Source organism: Colobus angolensis, unplaced genomic scaffold (genome assembly GCF_000951035.1).
Source record: "Colobus angolensis palliatus isolate OR3802 unplaced genomic scaffold, Cang.pa_1.0 Scaffold203, whole genome shotgun sequence".
NCBI lineage: Eukaryota > Metazoa > Chordata > Mammalia > Primates > Cercopithecidae > Colobus > Colobus angolensis.
The window spans coordinates 3,467,866-3,492,629 of NW_012115189.1; the positions used below are offsets into that span (position 1 = coordinate 3,467,866).

A 24,764-nucleotide genomic window follows, 5' to 3' on the forward strand; every position below is an offset into this window, starting at 1 on the left:
CACACACACACACATACACACACATAGTTACATTAACATTGTCATTATTATTATGGCCTATAAGTAAGAGCCTGAGGCTCTTACTCCTCATATACTTCCCTTAGCACTCACAGAGCAGACAGTATGGTCTGAAGGGGGCTGAATATGCATTGGAGGAAGGAATGACTCTGCCAACCTCTTAGCACTGGTGTCTATGTCACTGAGGGCCACACTCTGCAAATCTGATTTCCTGAGGAGATCACAGGCACCAAAGATGGGCTGCCTGCTACGCCAGCATATTGCCCACTGTCTCTAGACTCTACAGGCCCTAACAAGGGTCCTGAACTGTCTCCTGGCCCTGGGCTCCAAAGCTGCTGTCATGGATGAATGCAGTTTTGCTCAGCTCCAGCAGAGTGGGCGGAAATACAGCATTCCAACCTGTGCCATGGAATAAAAGGTGGAAGCCAGCAGCAGAAAAATCTGTGAGCCACACTTGAAGAAAAGTTGGTCATTGTCAGCAATGCATGCTCCCAGTTATTATGGAGAATTTTTTACAAACTTTTTCTAAAGTTCTGGCTTGTCAGTCAAGGAGAACTTGCCACATTACAGTGAAACAAGAATACAGCAAGGATTTGCCCAAGGAAATGCTGTGGTCAGTAAATTCTTCAGGCTCTCTCACAAGGCTTTGCCCTAGGATGAAACTTTGTCAATTTGTAAAATGAATTTAAGCAAAAATAAATATCTAATAACGATTTTTCACTAATTCTCTGTCTGATATTTTAAGTGTCACGATATTTAAAGAAATAGATCCATATCAGAGATGAATTTGAATAAGACTTTCCATGTGTCAGTGCTTCCTAGGGTCCACGTGCCTGCACTGACTGAGTGGTTCACACCTGTCCTGACTGTGTCCACTAGACCAAGCCCTAAGCGGACTGCAGTTCACAATATGGAGATGCATAGGCCACAGTTCCTTCCTCCAGGAACTTAAAATCCATGGAGAGGGGCAACTGGCTCTGTTTCAGGACACATCACAGAAGTGAAAAAGAGGTATTCATAATATGATCCAGAGAAAGGATCAGTGAAGTCCAACGAAAGGCATTGGAGAACATTTCACACAAGAGACAGCTTTGCTGAATTTAGGCCACAGGAACTGGAGAAAGCATCACCAACGGGCTGCATTTGGGTTGGACTTTGAAGCACTAGTTACTTCTAACAGGTAGCGGGAGGAAGAAGGGCACTTCGGGTTGTGTGATGAGCATAAGTGTAGTGTGGCAAATAGATCATTCCCCCACACTTTTAAGATGTGCACGTTTTTTTAAAGGTAGTTTATTTGATCCTTCTCACAAGCCCTTTTGCCTGTTAAGTGTGGAAAAGTTGTAATGAACAGCAGCTCAGTGTAGTCCAGGTTTGTTGTTTGATTTTGTTTTCGTTTTTTTGAGACTGAGTCTCACTCTGTAGCCCAAGCTGGAGTGCAGTGGCGGGATCTCGGCTCACTGCAAGCTCCGCCTCCCGGGTTCACGCCATTCTCCTGCCTCAGCCTCCTGAGTAGCTGGGACTACAGGCACCCGCCACCGTGCCCAGCTAATTTTTTGTATTTTTAGTAGAGACGGGGTTTCACAGCGGTCTCAATCTCCTGACCTCCTGATCCGCCCGCCTCGGCCTCCCAAAGTGCTGGGACAACAGGCGTGAGCTACCGTGCTGAGCCTAGTCCAGGTTTTAAAGTGTTTCAGATTTCCTCCCACCATAGATGACCTGTGGCACAGAGGAAAAAGGGGGCCCTTGAATCCTTGCTTACTGGCTAGTCTCTGCCACTAAGTGCTTGTGTGGACTGGTGTCTGCTGAGGTACAATGAATCTCCTCTGTCTTTTGGCAAATCCATGGTCCTCTGGCCTCCAGTAGGGAAATCCTCTCACGCCAGGGCCTCTGGGTCCAGACCGAAGCCTATGTTGGTGTGCTGTCCATCTCAGAACCTGCCTCTGTTTACTGCACACTGAGCACCCATGGACTTCAGAAGGCTGTCATGCCCCTCTCTGACCTGGTGGGGGCAGTCACTCAGCTTCAACCCCTCAGTCAGTCACCTGCCTCCATCACGACTGCATCACTACTCCTTCCTCCTACTCAGTGTGGCAGCAAACACTTGCATACGTGCACACACACTCGCACATACATAGACACTCTCTCACACACATATGCGACCTCCCCATGCAAGACCCAGGCAGTGAGCCACCAGCCCCCCTCCTCCACCACACCCACAGAGTTCTTGGGCTATCTCACACACTAATCTTGCCCTCCAGGGGGAAACAAGGATACATGCATTTGACCTCTATGCATACCCATCTGTCTTCTCCCCCTGCAGCGCCCCCGGGTTGGGCTTGCCATGCCCTCTTCCTGTTCGTTAGGAATTCCTCTTCAGGCACCCAGGCATTCCATCTCACATTTCTGCCTTGATGGCAGAAGTGGTATTTTACCTTCACAGTGAAAAAACCCAATGTACTAAGTTGACATGGCTCTTGCTATGAGAGTTCATTGCTATTTAGACTAGAGATTTCTGACAATGAAGACACATTGCTTCAATATCCACCGTTATCCTCGTCACCGTGAAATGACATGAAGGTGCGACTGTGTTTGGGGAGTTGGGAGCAAAATATATAGGAGTAGCATAGGGCATGTAAAAGTTTGTTGTTTGGGAGAAAGTGTGGCAAGGTAAACTGCGATGGGATCCTGGAAAGGCCTTCTATCCAACAGCAGCCCAAGCCCACCACCAGGCCCACAGAGGCAGCCCAAAGTGGGGCTTCCCACAAGGTCAACCTGCCCAGCTCAGCAGGCTTTGGACTGAAGTGGAGAGTGGAGTTGTCTGCTAGCCAGTCTCCCCCTTCCAGATCCTCACTTCCCCAGCCCCTCCCAGAGTCCTCCCATTCCCCCAATACTGCGCAGCTCCGTGTTCTTGACTTCAGGCAGACACCTGGAACTGGTGACTACGGTGCTGACCCCATCCTGTGTGCTGCACACATGGTCACACTCACTAGTGAGGACGGACTCCTCAAAGCCCAGAGACTTTCGTGATTCAACTTGTCATGATTCAGCTTTCTGAGGCTCACTTATCTGATGGGTATAAAGTTCTTTTTCAGTGTTTTCATTTTTATTTCTCTAATTACCAATGAGTCTGATCATTTTTATGTTTCTGGTCTAGGATTTCATCTTCTGTGAATTGCCCGTTTCTATTCTTTGCACACTTTTCTACTGGATTTTAATTTTTTTTGCTTGTTGTAAGGAGATTTTAGTTTGCCAAGGATTCTTGTCATCGATAGGTGTTCTTTATCAAGAGCTTTTTCCATATCTATTTAGAGAATCCTATGATTTTCAAAATTAGAGATGCACAAAATTGAAAACATGACATATTTACATATGACTTGTGATAGCAAAATAGTGGAAACAATTTAAATGTCCTTCAGTAAGACATTTGGCAAATAAAGTATGATAGATCCATACAATGGAATAATAAGCAACCATTAAAAATATGATGAAGTTGTTTATGAGCTGATAGACTCCCAAGATATAGTGCTAAGTAAAAAAAACAAAATGGACAGAAGGGTATGTATAGTACGATAACAACAAGAGCATGGATAGCTATACAAGAGTACGTATAGCACAATCGTCTAGAAAGTGGGGTGGGAAGGATATATATACTTCATATGCATAAAATAGCTTTGGAAGAACATGAAAAAGATTTTTATAGGCATCTAGAAAAACAGAAGGGATGATTCCCCTGGCTCTGCATGAGCCAAGTACATCCAGGAGGAACAGCGTTTGGAACCAGGAGCTGCCTGTGAATAGCACGGGCCCAGAGAGAAGTGTGCAGGGTGGGCACGTGCACGATCACACTATATTAGAGTCTATTGAAGGGCATGCATTATTGATGTCGCAAAAATTAAAAACTTTCGGAAAACAGTCTTCAGCTATTTGAAGGATAGTCATGTGGAAGAGAGACTTTTTCTGAATAGCACCATAATTACGGCTCTCAAGTTCGTGTACATAGGAGCCTCAAAGAGACAGATTGGCCCTCAAAATGATGCAAACTCTCCGATGGTCCCACCACTCCAAAGATGGTTGGGGTTGTTTTAAGAGAGGGTCACATGCTGTATGATTTCATTTACATGAAGTTCAAGAGTAAGCAAAACTAGTCCATGGAGATAGAGGTCAGAAAAATGGTTACCCTTGGGAAGTACCAAGGGTACCTTGGGAGGGGCTGTGAGGGAGCCTTCTGGGAACTGGAAAGTTCTGTATCTCCATCTGCATAGTGTTTTCAAGGGTAACTGTTTACATATGTAAAAATTCAAGCTATACACTTAAGACTTGTGCACTTTACATATATATGTTAGTAGTAGGCAGAATAATGCCCCAGAGATTTGTACATACTCACCACCAGAACCTCGGGACGTGTGCGGTTGCATGGCAAAAGAGAACTAAGAACATGTGCAGATAATTAAGGTTGCAAATCAGCTGACCTTACAATGGGGAGAGTAGCCTGAAGTACCCAGGTGGGCCCAATGTAATCACAAGTATCCTTAAATGTGGAAGAGAGAGGCAGAAGAGGTCAGAGTGATGCCATGTTTAAACAACTTAGCCCCCTGTTGCTGGCTTTGACCACAGAGAAAGGGAGCCAGGAGCCACAGAATGTGGACGGCCTCTAGAACCCAGGAGGTGCAAGAGAATGGATGCTGCCTAGAACCTCCACACAGGAAGACGGCCCTGCTGACGCCTTACTTCTAACCCAGCGAGACCCATTCTGGACTTCTGAACCACAGAACTGTAAGATAATACATCTGTGTTGCTTGTGTTGTCTCCACGTTTGTGATAAATTGTTCTAAAACTTAGAGGAAAGTAATACAATGTTTTACCTCCCAAAAATTTTTTAGGAGGGTATCTGAGGTGGACTAGGGGGCGTGCTGGAACAGGGCTAGAACAGTTTACCCCTGCATAAACTATAAAGAATATGTTGATGGACTACCTCAGCGCAACATTCAGAGTTCCCTGTCCACAGCCAACTTCCCAGGCACACAGCCCTGTAGCCCTCTCCTCTGTGAAAACAACAGGTTTGCCTGTGAGCAGCCTTGCCCTTTTCCACTGACTCTAGGCTTCATTGTGTGGGGAAACATTTCAGACATTCTTCATCCCTGAGACGGGGAGAGGGACTCTGGAGGAAGGAGGTGCCTTCTGCCCTGCCTCTGTGAGGTTGGAAAACATCCAGTCCCCAGCAGCACCTAGGCTTCTCCCCATGGGACAGCCTGGGAGTGGCCAGACTGGGCCCAGCTGCCCTGGCATTGCTGGCGCAGGGGAATTGTTGTTACTGGGGGTTATGTGGCTTGACTTTGCATTTCCTGCATGTTCCTTTCCTCGAGGGCTTCTTGCAATGTTTGAGTTAATTTGAAATGTTGGCAATGACTCTTTTTCCCTTGGTGGGGGTAATCGAACGTTTCAGTTTAAAAATAGGCCTGACTTTTCTCATGGTGAGGGCTGGCTCCGAAACAGGTAATGAGCACCAGGTGTGAGCATGCGATTGCGGGTGGGGGTGGGCGAGGCTGCCCTCCATCTGTGGCTCCCCGCGCCAGAGCAGCACCACCATCACTCAAGCACTTAGAGATGCAAATTCTTCGGCCACCCTCAAGGCCCAATGAATCAGACACTGTGGGGATGTGTTCAGGGGTCTGGGTTTAAGGTAGCCTGGTGGGTGATGCTGATCCACACTCGTTGAGAACCCCTGGATTACTGACCTTGAAGGAGATATCCGGTAGTGAGAACACAACTTGCTGTGTCCTGGTGGCCGATTCCCTTTTGCTGTCAGACTTCCACCATCCCATCTGGACCAGCTGTGTGTATCTCCCACCGGTGTGCCTCCTCCTTCCCCACCGCACTTGCTGAGTGGCAGAGACTTTTCCTAGGCCTTGGCCTCTTTGACCTCTCTCCGTGGTGTGCCCTGCTGGAAACTCCCTCCCTCTGGGGTATCTGTGACACAGCTCTCCCCCCACTCCTCCTCTCCCTCTCAAGGGCCTTGGGCCCTTTCTCTTCTCTGCAGATACTCAGCTCCCCACCCCACCGCCCCAAACAACCAACTCTCACCCTAAAACCAATGACAGTCTTCCTCCTGGGCCTATCTCTGACTCAACTCCTATTGCCTAAATGTTTTGCAATGCCTACAGGAGATCTCCAGGGAATATCTGGCCAATTTCTTAAATTTGGCCTATCTGAATATTGCATGATCACACTTAGATGTGGAATCTAAAATAGTCAAATTCACAGAAGCAGAGAGTAGAACAGTGGTTGCCAGGGACTGGAAGATGAAGAAAATAAGGAGATACTGATTAAAGTGTACAAGTTTCAGTTATGCAAGGTGAGTAAGTTCTGGTGATCCAATGTACAGCAATGTGACTGTAATTAACAACACTGTATTGAGTAGTTGGGATTTGCTAAGAGGTAGACCTTAAGTATTCTCATCTCAAAAGAAAATGGTAACTATGTGAGGTGATACATTTATTAGCATTTTTGTGATGACTTTATAATATATATGCATATCAAGGCATCAAATTGTGTACCTTAAATGTATACAATTTTTATTTGTTAATTACACCTCAAAGCAGAAAACAAAATGAAAAAAAAAACTATGACAGACCTGTCTAGTGGGACCCAGCCCTGCCCCACTGCCCAGCAGCCCTGTCCTTCAGAAGCATAGCGACCGCGATGGTCACCTCCACTCGGATGGGGTCATTAAGTACCAGGCAGAGGAAGGAGACTGCCACGAGGGTGGGTGGCTGCAGAGGAGGGGCTGTGTGGGACACAGGATGGGGAGGGAAGTTTAATTTTAATGGAAGGAGCAAGCAGGAGCGCGTCATGGTGTCAGGTTAGGGCTTGTGTTCCAGAGGGAAGCTGGGGAAGGGTCAGAGGCGTCCCCTCCTTCAAGGGTAGAAGCCCCTGGGAAGAAGCCCGAGGGAACCCCAGAAGGCCAGCTTCTCTCCAGCTCCTGTACCCCACCCCATTTCTCCTAAATTGTAGCAGTGAAACACTAACCTCACCCAGTGTGGGGAAGGCAGGGAGGCAGAGCCAGGGAGTCCAAGAAGCAGCTCAGAAAGGAGGCTGCTGCCCCAAAGTGAGCCAGTGCCCTTGCTCTGAGTCAGCTCCGTGAGCCTTGGTGGGGCCAGAGGAGCGGCAACCGGGGCCCTGCTGCCCAGGCTCCTATGACTTGGAAGTCCAGGGGTCAAACCTCCTCTAGGGAAGAGGCCACAGAATAAAGCACCAGGAGAGTCAAGGGAGTACGAGGGTCTCTGCCCACAATCTGGGCACTCCAAATGCAGCACACTTGGGTGCTAAAGTAGTCAGCGAGGTAAAAGTTGTGTGACAGAATGACCCTAGAAAGTTCCTTCAGAAAGCATCACATTGGAGACAGTCCGCTGGGGAAGCAACCAGGTGGAAACCTAAGAAGCAGTGCAAGTCTTTGCCCTAAGGTCCTCAGGGAGCCATGAGCTGTGTCAAGAAGGCTCCTCAGGAGCAGGGCCCGTGTCTTGGTCATGTTTTTGGCTGGAGGCTTTGCAGTGCTGCGTGCACCATCCCCATCGCCGCCTCGCACACACTGGCTGCGCTGGCCGGGCTGCACTAAGTGCTTCCAGTGGGACATCTGAGTCCATTCTCACAATGGCTGGCTAAGGTGGGTGCTGATATCACCCCCATTCCACACGTGACGACTGAGTCCCCAGCTAGAGGGAGGCACAGCCATGAGCTGATCCCCAATGGTCTATGTCCAGAGCCCTGCGCTTAATCACTGCCCTGTGTTATGCACAACATTCTTAATCAATACAAATATTGTTTACTGAGAACTTCCTATATGCCATGTACTGTGCTAGAGATGTCACACGCATTACTCACTTAATTCTTAGAACTCCCCTCTGCAGGAGGTACTATTATTATCCCTACTTTATGAGGCAATTAAGGAACAGAGAGGCTCAGGAACATGCCTGAGGCCACACAGTGAGAGACAGAGCTGAGATTTGGACTTTCCAGGGTAGTATTGCCTCCGTGTGACGGTTTTCAAACATCTCTGCAAATTCTTTAACACTCCTAGCAAGAGAAGAGGTTTAGTTCCCCTCCCCTTGAACCTAGGTGGAATTTGGTAATTTGATGAACAGAATTTAGCAGGAATGATGATGGCTGCAAACTTCCATATGCTGGTTTTTAAAAATTATTTTTTTGTAAATAGTACAGGTCTCACTGTGTTGCCCAGGCTGGTTTCAAATTCCAGCTTCAAGCAATCCTCCCGCCTCAGTCTCCCAAAGTGTTGGGATTACAGGTGTAAGACACCGTGCCCAGCTAATGTTTTCAATCACTACACTGTGAACAAACTAATTAATCAATAAGTGAATGAAAGAATGAATCAATGATGTCAAAGGAAAAAGTCATATACTGAGTTCAAAACAGCCGAGAGATGCTTCATGTAAGAGAAAAGAGATTAAGCTGGGCTGTAGGCATGGTGAGTCCACCAGAAGAAGCAAGATCATGCAGTGGGATGCTGTGAACAAATGCTCACAGGCAGAAAGCAGCACAGATGTACAGGGCCAGAGAGCATGCTAGGAGAGAAGAAGCTTTGTCTGGGAGGAGAGAGGAAGTGAGCAGAGGAGGCAGTGGGCCAGGCTGAGGAGAGGTGTTGAGATCCAGCTGCGTTGCATCCTATAGAACAGGGGAAGCCCTGAAGCTTCAGAGGGAGCAGTGCTGAGGAAGGGGTGTTTGGAAAGTGAACCTGCCTAGGAGATATGGCAGAGCCAGAGGTGATGCTGGAAGATTAAGGCCATGGTGTTGGGGGATGGCAATATTTTCAACTTTATCATTATCATTCCCTAAAGAGAGAATTTAATTTGAATTTAAATTAATTATGATTTAAATTAAATACTAAGGATAAGATTTTGTCAGAGAGGGTGCAGCTAGGATTCCTTCACCCTCCAAGATCATGTGGAGAACATGGGTGTAAGGGATGGGGGCCATGCCAGAGCGGGGGAATAAGGGGCAGATCTGAAGTACAGTCTGACAGATGGATTGATATAACTTGATGGATCTGGAAGGGGAGGGGTGAGGAGGAGGGCAAAATCAACAAGGGCTTTGTCTTAGTTCATTTTGTGTTGCTATAACAGAATACCTGAGGCTGGGTAATAAAGAAAAGAAGTATATTTAGCTCATGATTCTGGTGGCCAGAAAGTCCAAGAGCATGGCACCCACATCTGTTTGGCTTCTGGTGAGGGCCTCGTGCCGCGTCACAACATAGCAGAGAAGCAGAAGGGGAAGTGGGTGTGTGCAGGGACCAAGGCACAACCTTGCCTTATAACAACCTGCTCTTATGGGAACTCTTTCATTCCTGAGAGAAATAATCCAGTCTCTTGAGAGTGAGAACTCACTCGACTTACTGCCAAGAGAAAAAACAGTGCCAAGTGGAGCTCCATGGCCCAAACACCTCCCACGAGGCCCATCAGCATTTTAGAGACCCTGTCTCTAAAAACAAACTGTAAAATGATGTATACCCCCATCCTGCTGTTTTGACAAACACACCTTCCTATCAGCTGAGAATGGCTCAGCCCAGCTTCAGAACTTGCAGACTCCACGGAATTACAGGCTGGTGTGTGGCAGCACAGGGAGACTGGGCCCAGCGCATGAGCTGTCTTTCTTCTTTTCCTGCCACAGCAGGTCCCTGCACAGGGAAGAACCTCTGTGCATGCATGTGGTCACCCTGTCCACATATTAGCCATTCACACCCCTTGAAACAGCCATCCCCGGCCACCTCTCAGGACCAGGGGTTGGCACAGGCAATGCAACAGTGCCCTCGGGGGCTTGCCTGGAGAAGAGGCATGTACAGGCCCCGGAGGTAGGCTCGGGCTGTGTAGACAGTGATCCTGGGGCCCAGTACCCAAGTGTGGCTGGGAAGGGCAGGAACAGCATGTGAACAATCTCCCCTGGGCCCCACAGACTCGACACTGAGCCATGGGTGTGGCCCGAGCAGGGCCCCTCTTGCCTGAGTCTGAGGTTGCCACTGACAACAGGTCCTTGCCCTCCACCTCCTGCTTTGTTCTGCCAATGAAGGTGCCAGTCAGTATCAGAAGGCAGGAGGTATTGGAAGGAAGGAGGAGGATGAGGGGAATGGCTTCTCCTGCATCACTGTTGGCCCAGCTACGGGCTGTGTCCTCCTTTTGAAGGCCACAGCTCCCATCAGGCAGCTTTTTCTGACAGCTACAGCTCTTTTCCAGGCTCAGGTAACTGCTTTCTCCTCTCACGCTCAGGCCCAGCCTGACAATGGCTCCACAGTCTTCGCAGCCTCTCAGGTTTTGCCATAGCTGCTAATTTCCCTTGACCCTGCCCATGCCTCTGTAAATGCACCTTCCCTAGGCTCTCTTCAATGACCCCTTGGAGCATGCCAGCTGCTTCCTGTTACCGTATCCTTTCACGATTGCTTTTCTTCAGTGCTCTATCTCAGTGAATGGCCTCACCCAGGTCACACACTCAGGAGGTGCCCCAGGTTTCTCTGATTCCGTGGGATACTAAGACCTGGCTCTCTTCCCTCCGTAGCATCTCTCAGGTCCCTCCACTTTTTTCTGTGGTCTTAGCTCAGCTCCTCATCAGTTGTAGCCTGGAACATCCCTGAAGGGCCCAGCCCGTGCCCTGCATCTATCCTCAGCCCCTCTAGCCTCCTCCGTGCAGGCCCACAGTAAGCTTCCTAAAGCCCAGGACGCATCCTGTTGCTCCTCAGCTTAGGCTGTGCTGCCAAGAGTCTGAACTCAGCAAAGCCCTCCCAGAGCAGCGCTGCCCATTGCTCCAGCCTTCTCTTGATACACCCCTGCCCTGCACTCCCTCCGGTCTACACACGCATACACTAGACATAATCCAGCCACGTGGACCGGCTCTTGCCCCCTGACACTGCACTGCTTCCTGCTCCGGGGTGTATCCTTCTTCCTGCCTTCTCACTGCTGGTGCTCACCCACTGGGTATCCTTCCAGACTCACTGCAAGTGTCACCGCCTGGATGCAAGCTTCTGTGATCTCCTCTCTGGGCAGAACTGACCATTCCCTCCTTTCTCCTACTCCATCGGTAGAGACACCCTACATCACTTCTGTCATACTTGATAGCACTTCATCATTTATCTGTTTCCCCCCAGTAGACCATCAGCTTCTTGAGAACAATATTTCATTTTGTGCAAAGTAATTTAATGTAAAAACAGTTCCAATAGTACGAACTTCCCAGGCAAGGGCAGCTCTTCCCCAGGGCCGCCCTTCCCTTGTGCCCCGATCAGAACCCGCTGTGTACCCCAACAGCTCCCCAGCCTTTTCTTCCCAGTGGTCCTCACAATTTGACATCTCCACATGAGGATTTCATTAAACTGGTCTTCCAACTAAAGCATAAACTCCAAGGACTGTGTCTGTCTTGCTCCCTACTGGGTCCATAGGGCCAAGGACTGCCCAACACATAGGAGCAGCTCAAAAAATACATATGTGTCTTATGAACAAAACCATTTTGGTTGGAGAATCTGACCTTTGTTGTCTCCATTTTTTTCTGGCCATTTTGATGAGCTCCTTGGATATATTTCAAAAGATTCCATGATGACACTATATTCCTTCTGTACCTCCCATCTATGCAGTTTGAATTAAAAATCAGCATTGCGGTGGTGGAAGTGTAAAATGGTGCAGCCACTGTGGAAAACAGCATGGTGGTTTCTCAAAAAAAAAAAAAAAAATATATATATATATATATATATATATGCTCATCTATTGCTATATGATCTAGCAATCCCACTTCTGGGTATGTTTCCAAAAGAATCAAAAGTAGAGCCTTGAACAGATATTTGCACACCCATGTTCATAGCAGCACTATTCACAATAGCCAAAAAGAAGAAACAACACAAATGTCAATCAACAGATAAATGGATACACAAAATGTGGTAGACATATCCAGCGGAATATTCAGCCTTTAAGAAAAGGAAATTCTGTCACATGCTACAACATGTACCTTGAAGACATTATGCTAGATGAAGTATGCCAGTCATAAAAGCCAGTCCAAAGTAGTATAATTCCTATATGAAGTAGTTAGAATAGTCAATTATGGAGACAGAAAGTTGAATGGTGGTTGCCAGGGGCTGGAGGGGTGAGAAAGAAATAGGGAATTCTCATTTAATGAATATAGAGTTTCTGTTTGGAAAGATGAAAAAAGTTCTGGAGATGGATGCAGGTGATAGTTGTGTAACAATGTGAATATACTTAATGCCACTGAACTGTACACTCAAAAATGGTCAAAAGGTTCAATTTTATATTATGTATTTCACCACAATTTTAAAAATGAAATTTAAAAGAAAATCAGGGCTGGGCACAGTGGCTCATGCTCATATGGCAGGCAGATCACTTGAGCCTGGGCAACATGGTGAAAACCTATCTCTACACAAAATGTAAGAAATTAGCCAGGCATGTTGGTGCACGCCTGTAGCCCCAGCCACTCAGGAGGCTGAGGTGGAAGGATCACCTGAGCCTGGACAGTTGAGGCTACAGTAAGCTCTGATCCTGCCACTGCACTCCAGACTGGGCAACAGAGCAAGACCCTGTCCAAATAAATAAAATAAAATAAAATAAAATCAGAATTGCAGCATTTCTCCTAACAAAAGGAGGAGAAACCCTGTGCCCCTGGAGGTTCTAACCAGGGCACACTACCTAATCAAACAGCTGGTTGCTTAGACAAGGTATTTTTGTTTCAACTGATCCATGGGATTATTAGGAAGCTGACAGATTTTTAATCTTTTCTCTTTCTAGACTAAAAAGGTCACCCAAGGGGTATGTAGTCCTAAGCTGATTCTTCTCTATCAACTACTTTTAATTTTTAAAAAAATATTTTGTTTAAAAACTTGGTGTTTGAGTCCCACCCCCAGAGATTCTGATTTAATTGGTCTGGGGTATAGACTGGGCATGACAACTTTTTGTTGTTGTTTTTGATCCAGAGTCTCACTCAGTTGCCCAGGCTGGAGCAATTGAGCCCAGTGGTGCAATCTTGGCTCACTGCAACCTCCACCTCCTGAGTTCAAGCAATTCTCATGCCTCAGCCACGCAAGTAGCTGGGACTACAAGCGTGTGCCACCACACCAGGCTAATTTTTGTATTTTTAATAGAGATGGGTTTTCACCATTTTGGCCAGGTTGGTCTGAAACTCCTAGCCTCAAGTGATCCACCCACCTCAACCCCCTAAAGAGCTGGGATTACAGGCGTGAGCCACCACACCCAGCCTCTATCAACTACTTTTAAACACCATTCCACAGGAAGCCCCTCTTAGAGAAATAAGCTGGGAATGAGGACGTAGTCCACAACAGTATTGAGGCTATTGAGGGACATCATTGCTCAAATGACCTGCTTAGTGTGGTGCGTGCTACTGGAAGGGGGTGTTAGGTTGGTCCCGCACTTTGGGTGGGTTGGGCCCAGTTTCTACTTCTAACTAGAAGCCTGTCAGGGGCTGCTTCCAGGGAATGAGACACCTTCTACCACCTGCACAGAGTCACCTATGTGCTGTCTGTGCAGCCTCCTTTCTCACAGAGACCTGCCCATGAGGCGCTGAGTGAAATGGGGACACCCAGGAGCACCTGCAGGGAAGGTTTCTTGTCTCTAAGCCATCTTCAGATGCTCCCATAGGGTACAGGTTTTAAAGATCATTGTTCCTGCAATCATCCCATCTTGCCTGACTGGCCAGAACTCTGGGTGTCTTATTTATGGGCTCATGGAGGCAGGGAGCCCTGGTACCTCACTATGTGCTCTCCTCCCCCCATTTCATCCAAGTGACATCTGGGCATCCAGGAAAGCCCTGCAGGAGATCAGAAGGGCCCAGAGGACCAACTGCCATGGGGAGGAGGCTGGAAGGAAGGAGGAGTGGCCCCCACCTATGCTGTGTGGCTGAGATCTTGACTTCTATGGAAGGTGATGCCTCTTTCCTTAGCAGCTCCCCCAAAGTCAGAGCCCTGCCCAGGGTCAGAAGCTTACCCAGGCGGGGGCAGGGAACCGTCCTGACCCTCCACACTCTGGAGGGCCCCGCAGAAGGGCCCAGAAGATGCAGTGGTCAAACCTCAAGAAGTCCACTTTGCTCCTGGAACTGGCTTGAGGAAGGAGCAGCCTAATGGGGACTGTGGTGTGTTGTAGCATTCTGCTCAGAGTCAGGGTTTCTGGGAACGTGGTAGGATTTCATCTGCCATTCCTGAGAGCTAGCTTCTGGTGGGAGCATTTTCATAAGGCGTTCGGTTTTGCAGCTGATGTCACAAAAGAAACCTAAGTTCTGCTTCTGGCTGTTCTGTGGCCGTCACCCAACTCCTGGGACCCCAGGCTCTTCTTCTACATACTGAAGGTACTGACCAGGTGATGGCCCAGGCTCCTGATAGCATCACCAGACTTGGGTAAAAAGGTACAACATGTTGTTCGGAATAGCACCCACACCCAGTGCACACCCACAAAAGACCACACTGAGGCACAGCCACATTATGACTTTTGAGGACCCTGGGCACTTTTACTTCATGGGCCTCTTCCTCTATAAAAAAAAATCAAAAAAACATATTTTACGATTGTGTTGGTTTAATGACGAACATATTAATAGTATATATTAAAACAACTTCTGCTTAACAGTTTGTTTTTCTTATTTTAAGATAAAGCAAAAACATTTTGTTGTGGGCCCCAGGCAGTGTGCTTATGCCACCTAATGGGTATGTCAGCTCTGCGTCGAGACATGCAAGTAGGAGACAAGAAAGGGACCCAGCTCGGGAGGGGGGGTCCAATCTCAGCTGACCTGGGACATTTACTTTACCTCTCTGTGCCTCAGTTTCCTCATCTGGGTACAATAATAGTATCTACTTCATAGAATTGATGAGAGGATTAAAATAAGATTATATATATGTACCTTGATTAGAATGGTGTCTGGCATACAAAAAAACTCACTATGAAAGTGGTAGTTGTGGCTGGGCACAATGGCACATGCCTGTAATCCCAGCACTTTGTTTTTCTTAAGATAAAGCAGAAACATTTTGTTGTGGGCCACAGGCATACAACTTTCTGGGTCCAGCTACTCAGGAGGCTGAGGTGGAAGGATCACCTGAGCCCGGACGGTTGAGGCTGCAATAAGCTCTGATCCTGCCACTGCACTCCAGACTGGGCAACAGAGCGAGACCCTGTCTCAAATAAATAAAATAAATAAAAATCAGAATTGCAGCATTTCTCCTAACAAAAGGAGGAGGAACCCTGTGCCCCTGGAGGTTCTAACCAGGGCACACTACTTAATCAGGACACAAAATAGCTCCTCTGTCATTTTTATAGAGGAAGAGGCCCATGAAGGCAGAGGTGCCCAGGATCCTCAAAAGTCCTAGCATGGCCCTGCCTCTGCACTATTTTGGCACATGTGTGTGTGTCTGGGTGTGGGAGGCTGAGGCGGGTGGATCACTTGAGGTCAGGAGTTCAAGACCAGCCTGGCCAACACAGTGAAACCCTTTCTCTACTAAAAATACAAAAAAATTAGTCAGGCATGGTGACGCATGCCTGCAATCCCAGCTATTCAGGAGGCTGAGGGAGGAGAATCGCTTGAACCTGAGAGGCAGAGGTTGCAGTGAGCTGAGATTGTGCCACTGCACTCTAGCCTAGGCGACAAAGTGAAACTCTGTCTCAAAAAAAAAAAAAAAAAGTGGTAGTTGTCATGCATGTTATTGTTGGTTATTGCGATTCCTAGCCACTGTACCCCTCTGTACTCTCAACTGTTGCTGGGTAAGAAAAGTGGAGCTTCCCGCTTTTGGGGATGGCTTGCTCAGACTTCCTGGAGCAGATGCAGCTATTTTAAAGCTGCTTATTAGTATAACTTTATTTTTGTAAAATTCCTTGGCAGACTTGCCCATGACAAACCCCCGAGGAAACCCAAGAGCTACCAAAAATATTGTGGCCTCTTCTTGACCTTCCGTGGGCGTCAATCAGGTTGCGGTTGGGAGGGAGATGAGTCACAGGCCTGTAATCTGCCACCTGCTTTTCTCCTTCTGCTTAGCAGGTGTCAGAGCTCAGGGAATTTAGTGGGAGGCTTTGAGGCCTTTTAAAATGCACAGGCCTCTGGGATAAATTAATTTCTTAATCCCTTAACAGTCACACAAGAGGAAGATCTGACAGCTGGGTTTTTCAGAGGGGACAGGAACAAATGTCTGTCAGGGGCTTTACATACATTATCATGTTTAATCTGGACAAGAACCCCATACGTGGGGATTACTCTCCCCATTTTATAAACAAACAAATGGAGGCTCAAAGGATTGGTGACCTGCCTGGGGGTCACTGCTGCTCCTTTTTTACTGCCCCAGAACGATGGGACCTACTAGAGGATCAAGGGCAGAGAAAAGGGAGAAAGGAAAGCCAGCCCGCCTGGGTCTGTCTTGGCCAAGGTTCATCAGCTGAAATTCTTGGGGCCTCAGTTTCCCCAAGAGGAGAGAAAAGTTGGCCCAGGGATCTCATATATTCTGCTACTCTTACCCCACTCTCTGCCTAGTCAGAGCAGATGACTGACTCCTTTCCCAGCTGCTACGGCCTGAATGTTTATGTCCCTGCTAAATGCGTATGTTGCAATCCTAACCCGCAATGGGATGGTACTAGGAAGTGGGCCCTTTGGAAGGTGATGAGATCCTAAGGGTGGAGCCCTCACCAGTGGGATTAGTGCTCTTATAATAAAGGCCACAGGCCAGGCGCAGTGGCTCGTGCCTATAATCCAGCACTTTGGGAGGCTGAGGCGGGCAGATCACGAGATCAGGAGATCGAGACCATCCTGGCTAACGTGGTGAAACCTGTCTCTACTAAAAATACAAAAAAATTAGCTGGGCGTGGTGGTGGGCGCCTGTAGTCCCAGCTACTCGGGAGGCTGAGGCAGGAGAATGGCGTGAACCCAGAAGGCAGAGCTTGCAGTGAGCAGAGGAGACAGTGCCACTGCACTCCAGCCTGGGCGACAGAGGGAGACACTGTCTCAAAGGAAAACAAAAGGCCCCAGAGAACTGCCTTGCCCCACCCACTATGTGAGGTTACAGTGAGAAGGCACCGTCTATGAACAGATGAACAGAAAGTGGGACCTCACCACACGTGGAACCTGTCGGCACTTTGATCTTACTTCTGGCCTCTGGAACCATGAGAAATATGTTTCCATTGTCTATAAGCCACCCAGCCTATGGCGTTTTGTGTGAAAGCCGGAACTGACTAAGACATTGTCCCCCTTCTCCATAGCATTTCTCTAGTTCCTGGGAAGGACAGTCACTGGCCATGCCTCCCCTCCCTGATCCCAAGAGTAGCAGAGCACCTTTGGGGGCAGGTGTGCGAGGAGTCTTTGTAATAAGTTAAGCTGTTGTTGCTGCTTTGAAAAACATGTGACTCCATCAAAACAGAAAACTCCCAGCTAGTCATGGCCACAAAGTTACAATGCCTTGTTTGGAATTCCAACCTCACCCAGACACACACACATGTGCCAAAATAGTGCAGAGGCAGGGCCATGCTAGGGCTTTTGAGGATCCTGGGCACCTCTGCCTTCACGGGCCTCTTCTTCTATAAAAATGACAGAGGAGCTATTTTGTGTCCTGATTCCCTTGCCTGCCCTTATTTTTGTAGGACAAAAAAGTTGGCAGCCGCAGGGCCCATCTCCTTTGTGAATGTAAATGGCTTAGTCACTGGTAGGCCCTCTTTAGTCAACGGCCCTCTCCACCACTTCCTGCTCTTTTCTCCTTGGGAAAATTAGGGACTCAGGAAGTGGAGTTGGGTTTATCTGAGTGGGAAAATTGCAGCGTCTGAGGAAAGGCTGTGCCAGAGTGAGCCAGAGAGGGCAGCACCTCACATCCCTGGGGCCAACATCCCACCTGACACAAAGGATGGACATTCCTACCTCCGAAGGCGGGCCTCATGCTGAAGTCGTGCTCGTCCACTCTGAGAAGTTGCTGAGGCTTTCCCTTCCGGATCTTGGTCACATCGAGGTTCTTCTTATATAAGTGACTGCGAAGACAAGCAAGAAACTGTTTTCCATCGGCTCATCAGTGCATTGAGTGAGATGATTTGGGCAATTACTCCCTGCAAGATCTACCTGTTAGGCACCTTTTCTCCATTCTCCTTCTTGGCCCAGGGGAGGAGGAGGGCTGAAGGACCCTCCACGCACACCCCAGATCCTCACAGGTAGACTGACCTGAGGATCAGGTTCTTCCAGAGCCTTCCAAAAGTGGATGCCCTCCTGGGCAGGACAGCATTCTACCTTGGTAAAGGCTATAACTGGATAAAAATGGTTGGATTGGCTGCTAGCTAGACTAATAAAGAAGAAAAGAGAGAAGATCAAAATAAACACAATTAGAAATGACAAAGGGAGCTGGGTGCAGAGGCTCACCCTGTAATCCCAGCACTTTGGGAAACTGAGGTGGGTGGATTGTTTGAGGTCAGGAGTTTGAGACCAGCCTAGCCAACAAGGTGAAACCCCATCTCTACTAAAAATACAAAAATTAGCTGGGCATGGTGGCACGCACCTGTAGTCCCAGCTACTCAGGAGGCTAGGGCACAAGAATCACTTGAACCAAGGAGGTGGAGGTTGCAGTGAGTGGAGATTGTGCCACCTGGGTGATAGAGTGAGACTCTGTAGCAAAAAAAAAAAAAAAAAAATGACAAAGGGGATGTTACCACTGACCCCACAGAAATTCAAATAACCATCAGAGACTACCATGAACAACTCTATGTACACAAACTAGAAAACCTAGAAGAAATGGATAAATTCCTGAACACATACATATCCCACACCAAATATTGAACCAGGAAGAAATTGATTCCCTGAATAGACCAATAATGAGCTCCGAAGTTGAATCAATAATGAATAGCCTACCAACCAAAAAAAAACAGCCAAATTCTACCAGATGACAAAGAAAAAAAACCCAGGACCTGATGTATTCACAGCCAAATTCTACCAAATGTACAAAGAGGAGCTGGTACCATTCCTACTAAAACTATTCCAAAAAATTGAGGAGGCAGGACTCCTCCCCAGTTCACTCTATGAGGCCAGCATCATCCTGATACCAAAACCCGGCAGAAACACAACAAAAAAAAGAAAGCTTTAGGCCACTATCGTTGATGAACATTGAGGCAAACAATCCTCAACAAAATATTTGCAAACCGAATCCAGCAGCCCATCAAAAAGTGAATCCACCACAATCAAGTAAGCTTCAACCCGAGGATGCAAGGTTGGTTTAACATATGCAAATCAATAAATGTGATTCATCACATAAAACTAAAGACAAAGCCACATTATTATCTCAATGGATGCACAAAAGGCTTTTGATAAAGTTCAACACTCCTTCATATTAAAAACTCTCAATAAACTAGGTATTAAAGAAACATACTTCAAAATAGTAAGAGACATCTATGACAAACCCATAGCCAACATCATACTAGATGGGCAAATGCTGGAAACATTCCCCTTGAAAACCAGCACAAGACAAGGGTGCCCTCTCTCACCACTCCTATTCAACATGGTATTGTAAGTCCTGACCAGGGCAATCAAGAAAGAGAACAAAATGAAGAGCATCCAAATAGGAAGAGAGGAAGTCAAACTATCCTTATTTGCAGATGGTGTGATTCTATATCTAGAAAACCTCACAGTTTTGGCCCAAAAACTCCTTCAGCTGATAACTTCAGCAAAGTTTTGGGATACAAAAGCAATGTAAAAAATCACTAGCATTCCTACACACCAACAATGGTCAAGCCTAGAGCCAAATCAGAGATGAAATCCCATTCATGATTGCCACAAAAAGAATAAAATGCCTAGGAATACAGCTAACCAGGGAGGTGAAAGATCTCTACAATGAGAACTGCGAAACACCACTCAAAGAAATCAGAGATGACAGCAGCCAGCCCAGCCCCCCTGCCGGTCTGCAGCCGCGTGCCAGACGCGCCCAGCATGAGGGAGATCATGCACATTCAGGGCGGCCAGTGCAGCTACTAGATCGGGGCCAAGTTCTGGGAAGTCATCAGTGATGAGCATGGCATAGACCCCAGCGGCAACTACGTGGGGGACTCGGACTTGCAGCTGGAGCGGATCAGCATCTGCTCAATGAGGCCTCTTCTCACAAGTATGTGCTTCGGGCCATTCTGGTCGACCTGGAGCCCAGGACCATGGACAGTGTCTGCTCAGGGCCTTTTGGACATTTTTTCCAGGCCTGACAATTTCATCTTTGGTCCGAGTAGGGCCGGCAACAACTGGGCCAGGGGTCACTACATGGAGGGTGCGGAGTTGGTGGATTCCGTCCTGGATGTGCGGAAGGAAGGTGAGAACTACGACTGTCTGTAGGGTTTCCAGCTGACCCACTCGCTAGCTGAGGGCACAGCCTCAGGCATGGGCACGCTACTCATCAGCAAGGTGCATGAGGAATATCCCGACCACATCATGAACACCTTCAGCGTAGTTCCCTTGCCCAAGGTGTCAGACACGGTGGTGGAGCCCTACAACCCCACACTGTCCATCCACCAGCTGGTGGAGAATACAGGTGAGACCTACCACATAGATAAGGAGGTTCTCTATGACATCTGCGTCCACACCCTCAGGCTGGCCATGTCCACCTATGGGGACCTCTGCCACCTGGTGTTGGCCATCATGAGCGGGATCACCACCTCCTTGCACTTCCCGGCCCAGCTCAATGAGGACCTGCACAAGCTGGTGGTGAACATGATGCCCTTCCCCCACCTGCACTTCTTCATGCCCGGCATGAAGCCCAGGCAGCCAGTAGTACCGGGCCCTGACCGTGTCCGAGCTCATCCAGCAGATGTTTGACACCAAGAACATGATGACTGCCTGCGACCGGTGCCACGGCTGCTACCTGACAGTGGCCACCATGTTCCGGGGCTACATGTCCATGAAGGAGGTAGATGAGCAGATGTTATCCATCCAGAGCAAGAACAACAGCTACTTCGTGAGTGGATCCCCAGCAACATGAAGGTGGACGTGTGCGACATCCCACCCCCCAACCTCAAGATGTCCTCCACCCTCATCGGCAATAGCACAGGCATCCAGGAACTGCTCAAGCATCTTGGAGCAGTTCATGGCCATGTTCCGGGGCAAGGTCTTCCTACACTGGTATGTGAGCGAGGGCATGGATGAGATGGAGATCACCGAGGCCGAGAGCAACATGAATGACCTGGTGTCTGAGTACCAGCAGTACCAGGACGCCACCGCCTAGGAGGGTGAGATGTTTGAAGATGAGGAGGAGGAGTTGGAGGCCCAGGGCCCCAAGTGAAGCTGTTTGCAGCTGAAGTGAGGGGCAGGTGGCAGCCGGGGCCAAGGCCAGCAGTGTCTGACCTCCAGAGCCATCTTGCTGTGGACAGCATCCCCAGGTTTCCCCCACCAGCTTGTCACTCACCCTAGGGCTCCCTTGCCACCCTCCTGCCGTATTTACACCCATCCTCCCCACCTAGACCACGTGTGTGTTGCTCCTGTCTCTGTCTTATTGCAGCTCCAGGCCTGACATTTTATGGATTTGTTTTTTACTGATTTGTGTTTATATTTTCAGGGATACTTAATAAATCTATTGCTGTTAGATAAAAAAGAAATCAGACATGACAAAGAAATGAAAATACATTTCATGCTCATGGATAGGAAGACTCAATATCATTAAAATGGCCATACTGCCTAAAACTATTTATAGATTCAATGCTATTTCTCTCAAACTACCGATGATATTCTTCACAGAACTAGAAAAACAATTTAAAAATTCATACAGAATCAAAAAGCCCAAATAGCCAAAGCAATCTTAAGGGGAAAACAAACAAACAAACAAACAAAAACCAAAGCTGTAGGCATCACATTACCTGACTTCAAACAATACTGCAAGGCTATGGTAACCCAAACAGCATGGTACTGGTACAAAAACAGGCACATAGACTAAAGGAACAGAATAGAGAGCTCACAAATAAGGCTACACACCACAGCCATCTGATCTTATGCAAAGCCAACAAAAATAAGCAATAAGGCAAGGACTCCTCATTCAATACATGGTGTTATGAGAACTGGCTAGCCAGATGCAGAAGATTGAAATTGGACCTGGTTTTTACACCATATACAAAAATCAACTCAAGATAGATTAAATACTGAAGTATAAAACTCAAAACTATAAAAACCCTGGAAGACAACCTAGGCAATACCATTCTGGACATAGGAAGTGGGAAACATTTCATGATGAAGACACCAAAAGCAACTGCGGCAAAACCAAAAACTGACAAATGGGATCTTCTTAAGAGCTTCTGCACAACAAAATAAAGTATCAATGTAGTAAATAGACACCCTACAGAATGGGAGAAAATATTTGCAAGCTATGCATCTGACAAAGATCTAATATCCAGCATCTATAAGGAACTTAAGTTTACAAGAAAAAACAAACCATATTAAATAGTGGGCAAAAAGTGGGCACAGTGGCTCATGCCTGTAATTCCAGCACTTTGAGAGCCTGAGGCAGGAGAATCACTTTGAGAGGATGAGGCAGGCGGATCACTTGATGTCAGGAGTTCAAGACCAGCCTGGCCAACATGGTGAAACCCTATCTCTACTAAACAAAAGTTAGCTGGGTGTGGTGGTGTGTGCCTGTAATCCCAGCTATTTGGGATGCTGAGGCACAAGAATCACTTGAACCTGGGAGGCAGAGGTTGCAGTGAGCCAAGATCGTGCCACTGCACTCCAGCCTAGATGAAAGCGAGACTCCATCTCAAAAAAAGAAAAAAAGTGGGCAAAGGACATGAACAGATGCTTTTCAAAAGAAGACATATACACTCGGCCAAAAAGCATATGAAAAAATGCTCAATAACACTGATCATTAGAGAAGTGCAAATCAAAACCACAATGAGATACCATCTCACACCAGTCAGAATCACTATTATTAAAAAGTCAAAAAATGACAGATTCTGGTGAGGTTGCAGAGAAAAGAGAATGTTTATACACTGTTGGTGGGAATATAAATTAGTTCAACCATTGTGGCAAGCAGTGTTGTGATTCCTCAAAAAGCTAAAAACAGAACTAGCATTCTACCCAGCAATCCCATTACTGGATATATAATAAAGGAATATAAGTTGTTTTCCCATAAAGACACATGCATGTTCATTGCAATACTATTCACAATAGCAAAGACATGGAATCATCCTAAATGCTCATCAGTGACAGATTGAATAAAGACAATGTGGTATGGCCAGGCATGGTGGCTCACACCTGTAATCCCAGCACTTTGGGAGATCAAGGCAGGTGGATCACAGGCCAGGAGTTCAAAACTAGCCTGGCCAACATGGCAAAACCATGTCTCTACTAAAACTACAGAAATTAGCTGGGCATGGTAGCGTACGTCTGTAATCCCAGCTACACAGGAGGTTGAGGCATGAGAATCACTTGAACCTGAGAGGTGGAGGTTGCAGTGTGCTAAAATTGTGCCATTTTACTCCAGTCTGGGTGACAGAGTAAGACTCTGTCTCCAGAAAAAAGAAAAAGAAAATGTAATACACATACACCATGAAATACTCTGCAGCCATAAAAAAGAATTTGATCTGCTGGGTGTGGTCGCTCACACCTGTAATCCCAGCACTTTGGGAGGCCAAGGCAGGCAGATCATTTGAGCCCAGGAGTTCAAGGCCAGCCTGAGCAACATGGTGCCACACCCAGCTACTTGGGAGGCTGAGTTAGGAGAATCACTTGAGCCCAAGAGGGAGGTCAGGGCTGCAGTGAGCCATGATCATGCCACTGCTTTCCAGCCTAGGTGACAAAGACCCTGTCACTCACACACACACACACATACACACACACACACAAGCATGAGATTATGTCCTTTAGCTGGAACATGGATGGAACTGGAGGGAAATTATTCTAAGCAAACTAACACAGGAACCGATAATCAAATACCACATGTATTCTTACTTCTGAGTGGGAGCTAAGTGATGAAAACACATGGACACAAAGAGGGGAACAAAAGACACCGGGGCCTACTTGAGTGTGGAGGGTGGGAGAAGGGAAAGGATCAGAAAAAATATTGAGTACAGGGCTTAGTACCTGGGTGTCAAAATAATCTGTACAACAAACCCCTGTGACGTGGGTTTACCTCTATACCAAGTCTGTGTATATACCCCGAGCCTAAAATAGAAGTTTAAAAAATGAGAATCTCACCCAGGATAAGTAAATAAATATAAATAAATAAATAAATTTGTGATGAGAAAAAAAGAAAAACAAAATGATTGTGTTGAGTAGTGGAAGATCATGATTCTTTTTTTTAATTTCTTGGCCGAGTGCAGTGGTTCACATCTGTATTCCTACCACTTTGGAAGGCCCAGGCGGGAGAATGGCTTGAGCCCAGGAGTTTGAGACCAGCCTGGGCAACATAGCAAGACCACATCTCTTAAAAAAAAAAAAAAAACTATAATTAGCCAAGTGTGATGGCATACGCCTCTGGTCCCAGCAAATTGAGAGGCTGAGACAGAAGGATTACTTGAGCCTGGGAGGTTGAGGTTGCAGTGAGCATTCCAGCCTGAGTAACAGAGTGAGACCCTGAGTTTAAAAAAAAAAAAAAATTCTCATGATGTTCTCAGAATGGTTTTGTGATAAATATACTTCTAAGACAAATATAGTCAAAAATTTTAAATGCTGGTTTTATCTTTGCTAAATTTGATGCTCCTTACTTCAGGTCTGCAGAACCCACCCTGGGACAAAGCCTCCCTCCTTAGAAAGACAATTCACAGCCAGTGGAGGACAGA

At 47.2% G+C, this 24,764-nt stretch overlaps 1 protein-coding gene and 1 pseudogene across 1 annotated transcript in view; one reads left to right on the plus strand and one right to left on the minus strand.

Annotated features, from left to right (window-relative positions):
- The window catches only part of GABRR2 (gamma-aminobutyric acid (GABA) A receptor, rho 2), a 63,953-nt gene that overhangs the window by 24,986 nt on the left and 14,203 nt on the right, over positions 1–24,764 (minus strand). The window contains exon 2 of the mRNA XM_011941925.1: positions 17,902–18,008. Coding sequence (XP_011797315.1) covers positions 17,902–18,008 — 107 coding nt within the window. The remainder of the gene's footprint in view (positions 1–17,901; positions 18,009–24,764) is intronic.
- Positions 19,948–21,280, plus strand: LOC105511730 (annotated as a pseudogene).